Source organism: Babylonia areolata, chromosome 6 (genome assembly GCF_041734735.1).
Source record: "Babylonia areolata isolate BAREFJ2019XMU chromosome 6, ASM4173473v1, whole genome shotgun sequence".
Lineage (NCBI taxonomy): Eukaryota > Metazoa > Mollusca > Gastropoda > Neogastropoda > Buccinidae > Babylonia > Babylonia areolata.
The window spans coordinates 43,572,468-43,591,460 of NC_134881.1; the positions used below are offsets into that span (position 1 = coordinate 43,572,468).

At 44.9% G+C, this 18,993-nt stretch overlaps 1 protein-coding gene across 4 annotated transcripts in view; it reads right to left on the reverse strand.

Moving 5' to 3' along the window:
• The window catches only part of LOC143283053 (protein kinase C-binding protein NELL1-like), a 273,814-nt gene that overhangs the window by 114,108 nt on the left and 140,713 nt on the right, over positions 1 to 18,993 (reverse strand). For all 4 annotated transcript variants that reach the window (XM_076589063.1, XM_076589065.1, XM_076589064.1 and 1 more), the window contains exons 11-12: positions 15,287 to 15,398; positions 11,499 to 11,618 (exon numbers count right to left, since the gene is read on the reverse strand). In XM_076589063.1, the coding sequence (XP_076445178.1) occupies positions 11,499 to 11,618; positions 15,287 to 15,398 (232 nt within the window). The remainder of the gene's footprint in view (positions 1 to 11,498; positions 11,619 to 15,286; positions 15,399 to 18,993) is intronic.

Consider the following 18,993-nt stretch of genomic DNA (forward strand, 5'->3'; position numbering starts at 1 on the left):
AAAATTCACTTTTTTACTCCCCCCCCCCCCCCCCCACACCCTCTCTCCAAACACTCTTCTCTCTCCGTGTGTGTGTGTGTGTGTGTGTGTGGGCGTGCGCGCGCGCGTGTGTGTACATGTGTGTACGAGTGCGCGCGCGCGCTTGTTTGCGTTTAAGTTTACGTTCGTGCGTGTTTAAAATATGGGTGTGTTTGACCTTTGTAACGCTCTCTCCTCCTCCATCTCAACACACACACACACACACACACACACACACTCGCCCTTTAATTACTCTACCTCACACACTCACCACCACTGAAAAGTGCCAACAGACGGAGCCTTTACAATGAAAAGGAACAGGGAGGCCACAATCCACTGTCCACACACCACACCCACCACACAATGCAAAAAAAAACACAAAAAAAAAACACCAGAAAGGAAGACAAGGTTGTGGACCAAACAGGGGAAAACGCCACGGGACTGAACGGAGAACGCCCTTTCCGGAACAAACACCGAAGACGTTTGAGTTATCGGACTTCCACGTCCACCCAAAGTACTGGCCTGGGCCTTGGGTTTATACCTTGTCAGGCGTCTGCTTCCTCATATCTGTGTGTGTGTGTGTGTGTGTGTGTGTGTGTGTGTGTGTGTGTGAATCTTCCATTTTGAGAAGGTAAACTGAATAAGAAACAACTGCTCTGTGTGTGTGTGTGTGTGTGTGTGTGTGTGTGTGTGTGTGAGAGAGAGAGAGAGAGAGAGAGAGAGAGAGAGAGAGAGAGAGAGAGAGAGAGAGAGAGAGAGAGAGAGTTTACCGATTCTCTTATCGTACAACTTTAATCAAACCAAAATGTTCACTGACCGAGCAGCTAATTGAACCAGTTTCTGTTCCTGCCACAGTTCTGCTTGAGAAGATACTTTCTTAACAATCTTAAACTCATAAATTAGATTGAAGTTGTTTTTGGTTTATATATATATATATATATATATATATATATATATATATATATATATATATATATATATATATATAAAGACTCATCCGACTGTCACTCAGGAGAGAAGCCATAAACCTTTGAGACACAAAAATCCATCATACGATAAATTGATTTCTTACCACCACCACCAGGACCACCCAAACACACACACACACACACACAATGATAACGTGGTGAAATCCGCGAGAAATAAAGATACTCTGCAGAGCCAAACTTTGAACAGGGGGGCAAGGAAGGGTAAAACAACAACAACAAAACAAAACAAACAAACAAACAAAAAACAACAACAACAACCCCAAAACATATTGACTACTACTGAGCATTTGTTTCCAAACATTGGCTTGCTTTCTCAGAGACAGAGAGAGAGAGAGACAGAGGGAGGTAACCCGAGCTATAATGATGACAGAAGTCTTATCAGTGAAGGACTGCAACAAAAGATCTTTAGAAACCAACAACTGTGTAAACTGAAGACGCCAGTCTCCCCCCCCCTTGCCTTCCCTTCCCCTCTCCCCCTTCCTACACACACACACACACACACACACACAGACAACACACACATACACACGCACAGGGGCAAGATAGACGGGTTGGGGCTGGGCAGACCACATCATGCAAGAGGAAATGGACCCAGGAGGTCGGGTCAAGAGACACACACACCACTGATTGACGACCATTAACACAGACAGAACACAAATTGGACTGCCGCTAGCTGGCACGTGGAGCAACTCACTCTGAAGATGCATGGGCGTTAATCGACCTCCCACCCCACTCTCCCTCCAGTCTTGCCCCACACCCACCCCCTCTCTGGCAGCGGGGTGTGGGGTGGAGTGGCTATGGGTCAGCGCTGTGCTCATTAACAGGCTCCCCAGTCTGACAGGACCAATCAGCCCCATTCACACGCCTCACTGCACAACGGGGCACGGACGGGAAACACAATTAACGACACACTGATGAACTCGGGGGGTTCTCCCCTCCTTGAAGAAGTCATTCATCACGTGGGGGATGCATGCTCTTCTTCGACTGAGAAACTCTCTAGGCGATTTTCCTTTCGTGTATATAGTCAATGCTCTCCGTTTGAACCGATACTTTTAGACGCAGTGTTCGTCTTTACTAATATCCCATCACTCCTGGCTGATAATCAACGTCAAAAGCAAGTTGACAATGGCAAGGAGGGGCGCAATAGCCGAGTGGTTAAAGCGTTGGACTGTCAATTTGAGGGTCCAGGGTTCGAATCACGGTGACGGCGCCTGGTGGGTAAAGGGTGGAGATTTTTCCGATCTCCCAGGTCAACATATATGCAGACCTGCTAGTGCCTGAACCCCCTTCGTGTGTATGCGCACGCAGAAGATCAAATGCGCACGTTAAAGATCCTGTAATCCATGTCAGCGTTCGGTGGGTTATGGAAACAAAAATATACCCAGCATGCACACCCCCGAAAACGGAGTATGGCTGCCTACATGGCGGGGTAAATAAAAACGGTCATACACGTAAAATGTTACATGTCTGTCTGAGTGTGTATGCGTGTGCGTCTGAAATGTGAATGACACAGGAAACGAATGATGAGCGCCCAGTAGCAGCCGTCAGTCGGCTCTACCCAGGTAGGCAGCCTGTGGTGCAAATGTCCCCGTATATGTAAAGCGCTTAGAGCTTGGTCTCTGACCGAGGATAGGCGCTATTTAAGTATCCACATCAGTCAATCAATACCATCATATTAGTGTTTAAGCATACACTGTTTCGTTATTCCACGAGCGAGCGGGGTTTTCTGGGCAGGAAAACAACAGTTTGGATATTTGGTGACGACGCAGTGCCCCCCGAGTTTTTAGGTACAGACGTTGCACAGGAGATGTGAGGAACGATCCAGGCGGAATCAACGCACAGATCTTGGTTGGGGGATGGGGGTGGGAGTGGGGGTGGGCGGCGGAGTCTTTTGAAGACAGCACTTTCTGGCAGAGCCCCAGACTGCACAGCCAGACTCCGGTTCATGAGGAAAAGAGCACTGTACTGATGGAGGACAACTGTGCTGGAACCTTTCTTTCAGTCCCTGTCACCAACAGCACTCAGGGGGAGTGGTGGCCTAATGGTAACGCACCCGCTCAGGAAGAGAGAGAATCTGAGTGCACGGGGATTGAATCCCACATTCGCCAGTATTTTCTCACCCTCCTCTAGACTTTGAGTGGTGGTCTAGACGCCAGTCATTCGGAGAGATCGAGGTCCCATGTGAATCATGCAATCAGCGAAACACAAAAGAACCCACGACAAGAAAAGGGTTATTATCCCTGGCAAAGTTCTGTAGAGAAATCCACTTTGATAAGAAAACAAATACATTTGCAGACACAAAGGTAGAAAAAAGGGAGTTGTCCGAATTTCACACTGAGAAGTATGTTGTGACAAAAGAGTAATACAATACAAAACATTCATAGCTTCAAGACATGCCACTTTCAGGAGTTTGATGTGGTGAAGAAAATTTATGTCGCCTTTCGATCAATGTTGGGCCGAAGGAACCCTTCCTATTCCATCACTTTCACGGGCGTTCCTGTCAGTGTTATTTCTGGCTCCTGAAAGACCCCTCTTTGACAACAGTGAATGCACTCAATCTTGTTGGTGGAAAAGGTCACACCGTTATCTGTCATCCAACTTGCGACACCACTCAGAGAAAGCTGCTACTGTCTGATGACAACTGAAGAAGAAGAAGAAGAAGAAGAAGAAGAAGAAGAAGAAGAAGAAGAAGAAGAAGAAGAAGAAACTGTTAACAGACGTACAGAGTAAAATTATCCATCAACAAGGAAGTGTCAGTTGTTTTCAATACGTCCTGCATGACCTTAATTCTGTATGCTCAACAGAAGATAAGAAATGTTCCTCTGGGGTCCACAGGTTTAAAACAACAACAACAAAAAACAACAACAACAACAAAAAAGCAAAGTCACAATATTGTTTCAGTGCCTGTTTAAAAACCCAACCTTTGAAAAAAGGAATCAAAGAATCAGTACGGACAATAACATTAAAAACCCGATTCATAAACAACAGACAAAACAAAACGTTTTCATGATGGTGTAAACATTTCCCAGACAAAACAAAACGTTTTCACGATGGTGCAAACATTTCCCAGACAAAAAGGGCAGCAAACACATTCTGCTTCCCATTTAATAAAACATTCGCGATAAACATGAAGAAGAATTACCTGCCGTTGCGCCCACTGGTTGCACTGTTTTGGTCTCTGCGTTTTTGTGCCTGCCTGTTTCTGTGTTTATCCTGTTCTGATTTGGACATTTTTTATGTGTGTGTGTGCATCGTATTTTAAGGAATCCGAAAGTCGGAACAGATTTTTTTTTTAATCGTTTTTGTTTACTTTTGTAACAGTTTGACATTTCATATCCTTCATGTTTGTGTTTTTATTTACAAACTGACATGAATGCTGCTCACCTGACCCTAATCGTCGGGTCAGCCACCATCTTCGCCCTGCCAACTACACTCTCCGCCGTTTGGCACGTTTTTCACGTGCCCAGCCCTCTCGTACCGTCTGACCTCTACTCTCGTTGTGCTACTGTCACCATGGCGAACGTCAATAACATTGTTGCGTTGCTGTCAACAATGTCATGGGTCAAGCAACACCCACTTTGCGATGACACGACTCAACGCATCATCAGTCTGGGCATCGTCAGACCAAAGACGATGAGAGGAACCAGAGCGGGCAGACTTCACCGTTTGTGGGGCCCTGTCCCCTGTGCTGATCATCCTGTCTCCGATGTCAGCCCTGCTGTTGCTGTGACTGTCACTGACAACCTCAACATTCATGTTCAAGATGACTCCTTTACTTCCCGTAACATTGTCAGAGTGACACTTTTTTCAAACTGTGGTGTATCCCCCGTGACTGGCTTTGCTCTGCTTCCTACTCCTTACACAAGATGTCTCAACTCCCGGACCTTTCACTTCCTTCCCACTGTCCTCCACTGCCCAGTCACCACCGTCTCCTTCCGTTGCCGGTCTGACTCACCTGATTCACCATTAAATTCCTCTCAGCCTGCCTCTGATCCCTTTCATGCCTGCCTGTTCAATGCTTAATATGTCTGCCCTGATCAAAAGACTGACTATATTTCTAATTATATTTTTGAAAATACCTTTGATATCGTATTTCTTACCGAAACCTGGTTAAAGTCACAAGGTCATGAAAACCAAACTGAAACAACTGACTCCCCTGGATACAAAACCAAGTCACTTCCTCGACTGTCTCGTGGAGGTGGCATCGCCATCGTCTACAGAGACATCTTGGAGTCTTCTCCTTCCTTCTCCCATAACCACGCATTTCCACAAGATACTTTTGAAATGCTCGAAGTCAATCTCAATGTCCCCGATCACTCAGTGATCTTCTGTTGTCTCTATCGTCTTCCCCCTAGTCGTAAAAACAACCTAACGACTCCTCTATTTCACGATGAGTTCCGAACTCAACTTGATCACTATAACCTTCGTTCTGGCAAACATATCATCCTCAGAGATTTCAACTTTCATTTCGACAACCAAACCTCCACTGATGTCAAACGCCCATATCAATCTCATTCCAATCATTCTCTATCTCAGCTCGTCACAGAACCAACGCACAGATCTGGCCATACGTTGGACTGGCTCATCACACGTGAGTCTGATGCCATGATTGCGTCAGTGACTGTAACGACGAACTTTCTTCTGACGATTTTGCTGTTGTGTTCTCGCTTAATATTTCAAAATCTACCAGAACCAACAAATCCGTTACTCATCGCGACCTAAAATCCATCAACATCACCACTTTTTCTTCTCAAGCTGCTGAACGTCTTTCCAAAATTTCTTCCTGTACTGACGTCTCCACACAGTACAACACAATCAGATCTTTCGAAAACAAATAAATAAAGTCAAACATATGATCTCTCATCAGCGAAGACAGTTCTCGAAGCCACATCCACCAAATCTCTTTATTTATCATGTAAAATCTTCTTGGTACAGCAAAAAAGACTCATCTTCCTTCTGCCTACACTGTATCTGAACTCCCCAATGTCTTCTCCTCTTTCTTTTTCGACAAGTCCAAAATATTCGTTCGAGCTTGGACCAGATGCCTTTCCAACCTGCTCATCCTGATCCTCAATTCAACGGCACTCCTCTTCATTCCTTCAATCCACTGACTGAAACAAAAGTGAATGAAATCCTGAAAGAAATGACAATAAAATCCTGTGAACTCGATCCTATACCAGCCTCTTGTCTTTTAATAGTGTGTCTCACAGCTTCTCCCCACAATCACCAATATTGTCAACTCATCCCTTCTTACTGGAACGTTTCCATCCACTTTCAAAACTGCAATCGTCCGGCCTCTTCCGAAGAAACCCAACTTTGATGCAAACATTTTGAAATATTATTGACCAGTTTTCTAACCTTCCTTTCCCGTCCAAACTCCTTGAAAAATCTGTCCTGAAGCAGCTCAACAACCACTTTTGTTTCAACAATCTCCTTCCACCCTTTTCAGTCTGTCTATCATGCTGACCACAGCACCGAAGCCACCCTCCTTCACATCCTGAACAATCTACTGCTTGCGTCCGACTCAGGAAAAAAATCCCTTCTCACTCTTCTCGACTTGTCAGCCGCCTTTGACACGATAGACTAATCAGTCCTTCTTTGCCGTCTTCATTTTACATTTGGCATCAACGGCACTGTTCTCAACTGATTCAAATCTTATCTCACTGATCGATTCCAGTCTGTCATCGTCGATAATTTCCAGTCTGAACCTGTTAAAATCAAGCAAAGAGTCCCACAGGGATCTGTTTTAGGCCCAGTTCTCTTCACATTGTACACGGCTCCTCCCGCTGAAATTATCAACCACCACAATGTTAGTCATCATTCCTATGCTGATGACACTCAACTTCAGAAGAGTGATACCCCTGAAAAGTTGTCCTCGCTCTTGCAAGAAACATCTGAATGCTTCCTGGACATTCAAAACTGGATGACTCGAAATAAGTTACAACTGAACGCAGACAAAACCGAAGCAATGATCATAGGAAATAAACAAAAACTCTCTTCCATCACAACTGACAAAATCAAACTTGGCAGTACACCCATCCCTCTTTCCAGCTCAGTCAAAAACCTCGACGTTGTCCTTGACAACACACTGTCCATGCAAACATTTATCAGTCAGACATGTCAATCCTGCTACTGTCAATTGCGACGCATCAGTTCCATTCGGAAATATCTGTCCACCGACGCAACATCTAGACTTGTCGTTTCTCTCATTCTCTCTCGCCTTGACTACTGTAACTCTCTATTGTCTGGTTTGCCTGCTTCATCCATTCAGTCCCTTCAGCGCATACAAAACTCTGCTGCCCGACTCGTCCTCAGAAAGAAAAGATCTGAGCACATCACTCCTATTTTGCAACATCTCCATTGGCTCCCTGTCTCACACAGAATAAAGTATAAGATCGGCACTCTATGTTATAAATGTATTCAGAAATCTGCCGCATCCTATCTTTGTGGCTGCCTTCACCTCTACACTCCATCTCGCTCTCTACGATCGGCTTCGGACCCACTATGTTTCTGCATACCCAGATTCAAACACTCCATTGTTGGACGCCGTTCTTTCTCTGTCTCTGGACCTTGCATTTGGAATGAACTTCCTCTTTCGCTTCGTCAGGTCTCAACACTCAGTTCTTTCAAGTCTGGCCTTTCAAGTCAAGACTGGACAGCACTCATAGTACAGCAAGGGTCTTCAACAGGTTTTACGTTTTTACCTTCTATCACAACCTGTTTCTTTTTTATGAAGAAAAGCAACTACATTTCCACATCTTGTAGAAACAAATTTCTGCAGTAAAGACAGTGCGGAATCAAAAATACATTTCAGAAAAAAACTAAGCGCGTTTCATCTGTGCCGGTAATAGAGTCAGTTTGCTTTCTCAAAGGCTAGAAGAAATTCTGTTACCTAAAAGGGGAAGGACGGGAACAGGTAGGGGAAGGGGGAATCTGTATTTTCATTGTGTGCGAGTTGGTTTGTTTCACGCTTCGATAATGGATAGATTTATCAGAGGAGGAAGAGGTTTAGCTGTTTAAGTTTTTTTTCTTTCTTTCAGACTATTATGAAGACATTTCAAGGAAAAATGAGATGCAGACGAGGTACTGTCTTCAAAAGTGCCAATGCTCGTTCTCTTTATATACAGAAGATGCGATGTGGCAAACACTGGAATGTCTAATTCTATGAAATAAAAAAAAAAATTAAAAGAAGAAAAGAAGAAAAAAAGTAAAAAAAAAAAAAGTAAAGAAAAGTTAATCTATACAGTATCCAAACTGACGGCTCCCATGACATGAAAAACGAGACGTCAGATCAGAACATGTAGGCACACACCCACAAGCAGACAGGAAGCACAGAGGAGAGAGGGAGGCACCACTGGTGGCAGCCGAGAGTCTGAGGGATTTCCTGTGGCCACGATACTCTGGCCTTGGCCCTCGTCAGGACCTCGACACGTGAAATGAATCAAAGTAAAAATACGTTTCAAAAACCGCTGTTGGAAGTTTCGCCAGATGAACTGATGACTGTCTGTTCCACATGCCGAGACGTTCGCTAAACGTACTGCATTTCTCTAAAGTTTCAAATGGCTATTTGTGGACCGACTTTCAGACTTATTCGGAACAAAGCCAAACGGAAGTGAAGAGTTCATTGTTCTGGCATGTATGTCCCCCAGGTAACCCGTGAACAGACATGCTTTGGGTTTTCCCTCCGCCCCTTTGTACATTGTGACATTGATCTCCGCTTGTAAAATGTGTGTGTGTGTGTGTGTGTGTGTGTGTGTGTGTGTGTGTGTGTGTGTGTGTGTGTGTGTGTGTGTGTGTTTGTGCACGCATGCATGCGCGCGTGTGTTTACTATGACAGCTGAAAGCTATATGGAATTAATCGAATATTTTTGCCAGGAATAACTTTCCTGTTGCCGAGGGTTCTTCTACATACTCTATCCGCATGAATCATATGGGACATCTGAAAGACTAGAACACAGACCGCCACAAAAAGCCTGGTGGATGGCAACATCCATGCTTTAACCGCAAGTAAAAAAAGAAGAAGAAGAAAACATAAATTAATTCTTAAAAAAAATATGAAGGGTCATGACAATGAAGCAAATACGAATATGAATTCTTGAAGGTGACAACATCGTCCACCCATCAGCTGAAACTAAAAAAAACAAAAACAAAAAACAAAAAAACACACACACAAAAACAAAACAAACAAAAAAACAACAACCCTGCAACACAAATTTTCTACCAAGTAATCCCCCCAAACGCCAGAATCAAATAAATGAATAAATGGATTAACGAACAAATAAATAAATAAATAAATGATTATGTTAAATAAATTGTTTCCTTCAAGAATGGACAACACAGTGGAGTGATGGCCTAAAGGTAATGTGTCCGCCTAAGAAGCGAGACAATCTGAGCGCGCTGGTTCGAATCACGACTCAGTCGCCGATATTTTCTCCCCCTCCACTAGACCTTGAGTGTTGATCTGGACGCTAGTCATTCGGATGAGACGATAAACCGAGGTCCCGTGTGCAGCATGCACTTAGCGCACGTAAAAGAACCCACGGCAACAAAAGGGTTGTTCCTGGCAAAATTCTGTAGAAAAATCCACTTCGATAGGAAAAACAAATAAAACTACACGCAGGAAGAAGAAGAAGAAGAAGAAGAAGAAGAAGGGATGGCGCTTCAGTGTAGTGACGCGCCATCCCTGGAGAGAGCAGCCCGAATTTCACACAGAGAAATCTGTAGTGATTGTCCTGCAGAAGTTGACGGAACCTGACGCTGATAGAATGCAGTTCACAGCACACAGAGAGATAATGCACACCCCCAGGCGGCCAGACTCACGGCCCAGACAAACAACACAGCAAAAGTATCCGAGTTTGAAAAAAACAAAAAAACAAACCCCCAAAAACAACAAGAAAAGTGGCAGGCAGATGATGGCGAAAGCGGATGCATTCAACGTTTAGCATGTCACGGAAACAAACAAAACAAAATACCTTCCGACTCACCAATCTGTTGTTATAAAGAGTAATACAACACAATAGAATACAACACAACAGAATACAATACAAGACAGTAGCTCTGTGTGGGAAACGTGTCCCTAGCGCGCAAAGGGAAAGCGTGCTGAGTTACTTTGATCAGCGAGGAGCTCGCTACTTTTGTGTCAGTGAAACACTCTTTTCCGCCGATGATTCCGTTCGGGACATGGTAGACGTACCTATGCTGCGAAAATAACCACAATGACCCGAACAGCGCGGCCTGCACAGGTTGTATTTGTCTTGGCAGCCCATAATCGCGCACGCACACACACACACACAGCACGCGCGCGTGCACACACACACACACACACACAAACCAGACCTTGTACACAGCCAGTTAAAAATAGCTTGCAGATAATGTTCGCGCCACACTATTGGGATACCAGGTAAATATCTGTCTGTCGTCTGCAAACCACCTGTTCCTCCCCACCACCACCACCACGCCCCCCCCCCCTCCCCTCGCCTCGCCTCGCCCACCTACATCTGTCGCTCCAGACCCGAGAGGAGGAGGAGTAAACCGGCACAAAGCCAGAGGAGGAACCAACAATGCCGCCTGCCCCCCTCTGTACACACTCTCTTTTATTTATCCCCCTTTTGTGGCGGACAGACCTGGAATTGTCCCCCCCCCCCCAACACCCCAACGCCCCAGCAGCCCTCCCTCCCCACACCCCCATCTCTGTCTCTCCCCCCCCCCCCCACCCCCCATTTCCCTCTTTCTCTCAGCCCCAAGCCTGAGACTGCCTACGACAAAAATTTAACAATGGACACTCTCAAATGCTGTGGCCCCACCCCCCACCCCCACAGTCGCTAAGGCGCCATAGCAAAAAGACCTGTTACAGCAAAACAAGAAGAACACACACACACACACACACACACACACACACAGACCGACGAAGAGGAAGAAAGAAAACGATAAACAAAAGGCACACTTCTTAATCTGAACCGGAACCATCCCCACTCTTTGGTGCAAAACTTGACAAGTCGACACACGCTCACACACGTTTGAAGTTTAATCGTTGGAACTTTCAAACACTGACGTATACTGCAAAACTAGCCAACCAGACAGACAGACAGACAGAACAGCCTCCAGACATATACAAACAAAAGAGCAGCCAGCCACACGGAGAGACATAACAAACACACCACACATACAACTGTGCGACGCTTGCAGGATGAGGGAAGGAGGGGTGGGCGTGGGGTGGGGGTGCGCATTCCTCTGTGAGAATCAAGCCATTTGTCTTGAAGTAAATGTGCGCGCGAGTACGTGTGAGTGCGTGCGCACACGCGCGCGCCTCTGTGTGTGTGTGTGTGTGTGTGTGTGTGTGACGGTAGTGTCCGCGCTCGCCTTAGTGTGTGTGTGTGTGTGTGTGTGTGTGTGTGTGTGAGGCTAGTATCCGCGCGTGCCTCTGTGTGTGTGTGTGTGTGTGTGTGTGTGTGTGTGTGTGTGTGTGCGCGTTCAAGAGAGTACAGAACTGACCTGTGCAGTGCTTGCCGTCCCCCTGGAAGCCCGGGTGGCACTGGCAGGCGAACTGTGTGGCCAGGTTGACACAGCTGGCGTTCCGGTGACAGTCGTGACCCAGGGAACAGAAGTCCGTCCCTGAAAACAATCAACGTCACACAGTCCCTTATTGCACTACTACTACTACTACTATTATTACTACTACTACTACTACTCATCATCATAACAATCATCATCACCAGTGTCTCCTATAAGTCAGCCACCCACCACGTCCCCCTCCAGCTACGTCACCTGTGACGTCATCGCTTTCGTAATCAAATCCGTGTTGTTTTCATTCGCTCCCACATCGCCGTTTGATTAATTTATCTATTTCTCTATTTATTTACGTAATTATATATCTGTTTATTATAAACTGATATTGCACCTCGTTTACTTCAGCATACGAATACTAATCTGTATTCAAATCAATTCAAATGATAATGATTGAGCAGCTCTTTTGAACGTGCGTTTTTACCCTTATCGCGTCTACACTGTAACTGAACACCCCAAAACAAACATCAACGCTGACGACAACAGCGACTTTAAATAACAGATCCCCTTCAGGTGTGTGTGTGTGTGTGTGTGTGTGTGTGTGTGTGTGTGTGTCTGTGCGCGCGCGCGCATGTTCGCGTGTGCGTGCGTGTATCATGCGATTGGACAGGGGTGTGTGAGAAGAAGCGAACTAGTTCACGGCAAAACTGAAACTGTCCGAACTGGGAAATGGATCACGTTGACGGAGTATCGCGGGGCAAAGCGGGGGAGCAGAGAAACAGCGGAAAGACAGTGTGGAACAATGGCTAGCTGGAGTTCTTCACACAGTCTATCAAAACAACACAGGTAGCTGCAACAAAGAGACAGAGAAGACGTGTTATCGGCTCCTCAGGGCTGGAATCTGACAACTGAAAGCCAGCAGCGAAACGGGTGGGGTGGAGAATGGGGTGGACCCCACCCCTTCAACACGGAAACCTTCACAACACCAGGACCCCGGCACAGAACAACACACCACACCTTGGGGGCACGAACGGACAGGTCGTTCAACTCCACCGGAGTGTGAGGAGATTTACCTGTTTAACTGCACAACCACCAGCCATTCAGCAGTCACAGACGCTGAGAGAGGGAGGTGGCAGAATGGTAAATACGTTCATCTGCCAGTGCAGAAAATCTGTGAGGGTCTGGGTTCGAATCCCGGTTCTCACATTTTCTCACAGGTGTGACTGGGAGATCAATGTGAGCGTCTAGTCATTCGGATGAGACGATAAACCGAGGTCCCGTGTGCAGCACGCACTTGGCGCACTGAAAACGAACCCCATGGCAACGAGAGTGTTGTCCTCTGGCAAAATTCTGGAAGAAATCCACTCTAATAGGAACACAAATATTACATGTGCAAGCACTCAAGGCCTGACTAAGCGCGTTGGGTTATTACGCTTGTCAGGCATTTCCACAGCAGATGTGGTGTAGCGTATACAGATTTGTCAGAACTCGAGAAACTGAGAACCAATGACGTTGTCTCACCACCAGTGACTGGTGGTACTGATGGTTTGTTAACTCACTCAGTACGGCCAGTCCTCTCTTCTCCTCTACACAGACCCCTCGGATGTCCAGTGGGTGTCTGAATGACCCAACCTTTAGCTTCCGTCGTCAGAATTGTGGTATTCTTTGTCAACATTCACCTCTTCAGTATAAGAGCTTTCCGCTTGCAATATTTTGATGATGGTAACTGGTGTGAAACGCTGTTAACGTCGTCTCTTTCGCCGTTCGAATGGAGAGAGTTAAACAACTTCTCACTCTCTCTTTGCCTCGCTTCATTTTCGGCAATCAGTCACGCTGATGACCGCGTGGTGACAGTGACAGGGCCATGGGGTCAGCTGTGGGCGTGGTCTGACCATGGCACTGCGGTGATTGGCCCAGTCACCGTGTCAGTGGCAGTCAGTGAACTCTGGCCCACGTCACTAAAGCCAGCACTTATGATCCGGCCTGATGCCAGCTACCGCAGCAGACCAGTACCACCCGAATAATGAGCCCGCCAGCCACACACACACACTCTCTCTCTCTCTCTCTCATCCGCATACTTTCTATTTCTTCCCTCTCTCTAACACACACACACACACACTCTCTCTCTCTCTAATCCGCATACTTTCTATTTCTTCCCTCTCTCTAACACACACACACACACACACACTCTCTCTCTCTCTCTCTCATCCGCATACTTTCTATTTCTTCCCTCTAACACACACACACACACACTCTCTCTCTCATCCGCATACTTTCTATTTCTTCCCTCTCTCTAACACACACACACACACACACACACACGCTCTCTCTCATCCACATACTTTCTATTTCTTCTCTCTCTCTAACACACACACACACACACACACGCTCTCTCTCATCCACATACTTTCTGTTTCTTCCCTCTCTCTAACACACACATACACAGACACAGACAAATTATACACTCAGGTCACATACCTACTTATCCAACTAAAAACACTCCCATCTACCTTCCTCACACACACCTTTCTCCGCAACCTCCCCCCCCCCATTCCCCCGCCCCCCATCTTTTTTTTTTTTTTTTTTTTTTTACCGTTTAATATCGCTCTAAGTGAACAGACGTAAAGTCGATGAAGACCACACAAGAATGGAATGGGAAGAAAGAAATGGAGCAGAAGAAGAAGATGTGTGGAACAGAAGACAAGGAAAATGGAATCATAAAGAAAAGAAGAAGAAGAAGAAGAAGAAGAAGAAGAAGAAAGCAGTTCTGACACAAAAAGTAGTAGTCGTGGAAGAAGCAGTAAAGCTGACGATGGCTGTAGCAGCAGTAGCAGCAACACAAACGGCGGCACAAGGCCAAAGCAAGCAACAGCGCTGCGGCAATATAAATTCGAAGATGAATAAGAAGAAAACTCTACGGCTGTCACCATCACCACCACCACCACATTCATGATGAGCATCAGTAAGAGAAAGAGGCAGAAACAGAGAGAGGGTCGGAGAGAGACAGAGACAGAGAGAGAGAGAGAGAGAGAGAGAGAGAGAGAGACAGAGACACAGAGAGAGAGAGAGACAGAGACAGAGACACAGAGAGAGAGAGAGAGGTCGAAAATTTTATTCAGTACAGGCCATAGCCCGTTCTGAAAGGGATACAATTCACATAAATTTGCATACGGGCTTGTTTAAAGAGTAATATAATGACAGAAAAGCTTCATGAAACTACATCGTACAAATCGTAAATCCAGCTGAGCACGATAGTGCGCAGCTTAAAGGCTTTGTTTTAGTACATACATAAATTCCTTGCTATTGATTCATTTTCATCTGCCATGAGAAAAGCAGTTCTAAACAAAGAGGTGTTTTCACAACATCTTAGTGGAACATATTTACGTCGTAAATCATGAAAAGCTGGAGAACAAAGCAGACAATGTTGTTTATCTTCATTTCCATTCTTACATAAAGGGCACAGCAAATTTACGTCTGTAGAATTTCTATACCGGTAATAGTGTTCTGAAAAATCGGATATTGCACACCTTCTTCTTCTTCCTATATACGGCCAACATCATTTTACTGATGATTCTGTCGTAGTTTGAGGAGATTGCCGAAGATTGCGCTGTTGTGAGGATTAAAAAAACAACAACTACTAAATCTTTTCATAAGACACTTTATATAAGAGAGAGAGAACGAGACAGAGAGAGAGAGAGACAGAGACAGACAGAGAGAGAGAGAGAGAGAGAGAGAGAGAGAGAAAGACAGACAGAGAGAGAGAGAGAGGAACGAACCTTTGCAGACAGGGCAGCACTGTCCTTGTATCTGAAGCCTCTCAGAGGCCGGGCAGTTCAACGGGGGACAGCTCTCCTCAGGGTCCAGACGTTCACACACCATCTGCCCGTTCTGGAACACACCACACACCCTTCAACCCTCAGCCCCCAGCATCAGAGAGATAATGAGACACACAGATAGACATAATTATATAGACTGATAGATTAATAGAGAGAGAGAGAGAGAGAGAGAGAATGCGAATGCGAATGGTTTATTCATCAGGCCATGGACCTTCATGAAGGGGTACGTGAACAACTACCATTACAAAATATTCAGTCATTCGTATGAAACGATAAAACGAGGTCCCGTGTGCGGCATGCACTTAGCGTACGTAAAAGAATCCACGGCAAGAAAAGGGTTGTTCTGGCAAAATTCTGTAGAAAAATCCACTTCGATAGGACGCTGGGAAAAAAAGAAAAAAAAAAAAAAAGAGTGACGCAGTAGTATAGCGACGCGCTCTCCCTGGGGGGGAACAGCCCGAATTTCACACAGAGAAATCTGTTGTGATAAAAAGATATACAAATACAAATATAAATACAAAAACAAAATCAAATTTCAACAAAATAGTACCAGAAACGGGAAACAAAAACAACAGTTCATGACAAACTATAACAATTTCTCTAAGTTTAAATGCTTTGTACAAGAAACATGATAGATTACGCACGTCACACTGTCCAGTTAATGACATCATGACATAGTTTAGAGCGAGAGAGAGAGAGAGAGAGAGAGAGAGAGAGAGAACAAAAAACAAAACAAAAACAGACTGCTCCGGATGAAATAAACAGAACCGATAACAAAGCACATTTTTAAATCATCATAAACAATTCATTTGAGCTGAAAAAGAAGAAGAAGAAGAAGAAGAAGAGGAAGAAACATCCATAGCGAACTACATGCGTATGCGCGCCCATTTCGCACTCAGGGATCAACTTAGGCCTACTATTTCCGCGTTCTCATATGAATTCAAACATTCAACCGTCGGTCGCCACTCATTCTCTGTCTCTGGGCCATACACTTGGAAACGAACTCCCTCTTTCGCTTTGGTCAAATCTCTGGCTCCGCTCTACTTCATATCTGGCCTTAAAAGTATACCTCTCTCTAAGATCTATCTCCTTCTACTCTCCCTGTTCCCGTCCATAGTTTCTCTAGTCTTCTGAAAACATGTGTTTGTCAGTTTTGTCTTTCATTCCTAGGCGTCACAGCTATGCATGTGTGTGAAAGATTGGTCAGAAAGTGCTTTGACTGGCCTCGGCACATGATTCAGTGTTATATCAATACATTTATTATTCATCATCATTATTGTAATTGCATCATAAACAGATCTAGTAATGCAGTACATTGTGTGTGAGGAGGGGGGGGGGGAGATAACGTGCTGCCCGTGTGTCGCCATGTCCGGCACCTCGGGGGACAGTGTGGCACCAGTGTCACTGGCACCGTCGGAGGGAATTCACTGCAAGAATGTCCAGTTTCGAGCTTTGAATGGTCGAATTTGTATTGTATTGTATTGTATTGTATTGTATTGTATTGTGCTGTATCGTGCTGCATTGTGTTGATTTGCATTCTACTGCACTGTATTGTATTGTATTGTATTGTATTGCTCTTATTTACAACGGATTTCTCTGTATGAAATTCGGACTGCTCTCCATTGGGAGAGCGGCGCATCGCTACACAACAGCGCCATCCCTATTTTCCTCTGCCTGTTTTCCTATCAAAGTGGGTTTTTCAAAAGAATGTTGCTATAGACATCTTTTTTGTTGCCAACGGTTTTTTTTTTTTTTTTTTTTTTTTTTTTTGCATGCGCGCTAAGTTCATGCTGTATATGCGGGACCTCGGTTTATATCGTCTCATCCGAATGACTAGCGTCCAGGCCACCACTCAAGATCTAATGGTGGGTGGAAATTATTGCAAAGTGGGATTCCATCCCTCGCGCTCAGATTCCCTCGTTTTTTAGACGGACGCGTTACAACTTGGTCATCATCATGTCCTTTAGTTAACACTGCAATGACTGGTCTTGACGCTCTCTCTCTTCCTCTCTCTCTCCCTCCCACCTCTCTCTCTCTCTCTCATATATATATAAAATAAATAAAAAGTTGAAAAACAACACCTATTTTGTTAAACAAAAAAAAAAAAAAAAAAAAAAAAAAAAAATCCGAATTTTCGCTGCCACCCGGCAGCTTGGTCACAGACTACAATATATATATCTATATCTGTGTGTGTGTGTGTGAACATATATATAAATATATATATATATAAATATAACTGTATATACATGTATATATATATATATATATATATATATATATATATATATATATAGAGAGAGAGAGAGAGAGAGAGAGAGAGAGAGAGAGAGAGAGATGAAGCCGCTTGGCAGTGAAACAGTGTAACACCGCCCGTTCTCACATCCCAATCTTCCCAAGGTTACAAGGGGGGGGGGACAACGTGTCTGTTCGCCGTGTCAGTCGTCTGTCACAAAATCTGACATCGTTTCCTTCCTGTCTGGGCGGGTTGGTAGGGAATCTCTCTCTCTCTATATATATCTTTACTAATATCCCATCACTCCTGGCTGATAATCAACGTCAAAAGCAAGTTGACAATGGCAAGGACGGGCGCAATAGCCGAGTGGTTAAAGCGTTGGACTGTCAATTTGAGGGTCCCGGGTTCGAATCACGGTGACGGCGCCTGGTGGGTAAAGGGTGGAGATTTTTACGATCTCCCAGGTCAACGTATGTGCAGACCTGCTAGTGCCTGAACCCCCTTCGTGTGTATATGCAAGCAGAAGATCAAATACGCACGTTAAAGATCCTGTAATCCATGTCAGCGTTCGGTGGGTTATGGAAACAAGAACATACCCAGCATGCACACCCCCGAAAACGGAGTTTGGCTGCCTACACGGCGGGGTAAAAACGGTCAAACACGTAAAAGCCCACTCGTGTGCATACGAGTGAACGTGGGAGTTGCAACCCACGAACGCAGAAGAAGAAGTAGAAGAAGAAGACAATGGCAATCATGTTCACCATAACCTGATGCTTCTTCTCATACATTTTTTTAAACTCTCTCCATACGAACGGCGAAAGAGACGACGTTAACAGCGTTTCACCCCAATTACCATCATCAAAATATTGCAAGCGGAACGCTCTTATACTGAAGAGGTGAATGCTGACAAATACCACAATTCTGACGACGGAAGCTAAAGGTTGGGTCATTCAGACACCCACTGGACATCCGATGGGTCTGTGTAGAGGAGAAGAGGGGACTGGCCGTACTGAGCGAGTTAAACACCCAATGATTTACTTTAGTACATATTAATCAATTTTTGTTGTATGAAAAAGAAAGCCCCCAAACGGGTGTTCCTGACATATGGGTAACGACGTGACCATGGTTATTTGGATGATTTTTAATCGCTTCATGTATTTCTACGGAAGTATTCACCGCACATTCATGACACTGGAATCAACAACACTCGGTGTGAGTCGCATCTCTCAAACAACAGAGTGGAGGCCAAGTCTGTTGTCTGTTTTTATTTACAGACTTAACAGAAGTTAAGGATCATTTTCATAAAAGCATGTATGTTTTCCTTAAATATTAAAACAAAAAAGTCGAGAAACCGTTCAAATTGTGCAGGCTGCATAATTACGGTCCTCAACTGGCCTCTCATTAAATACGCAGA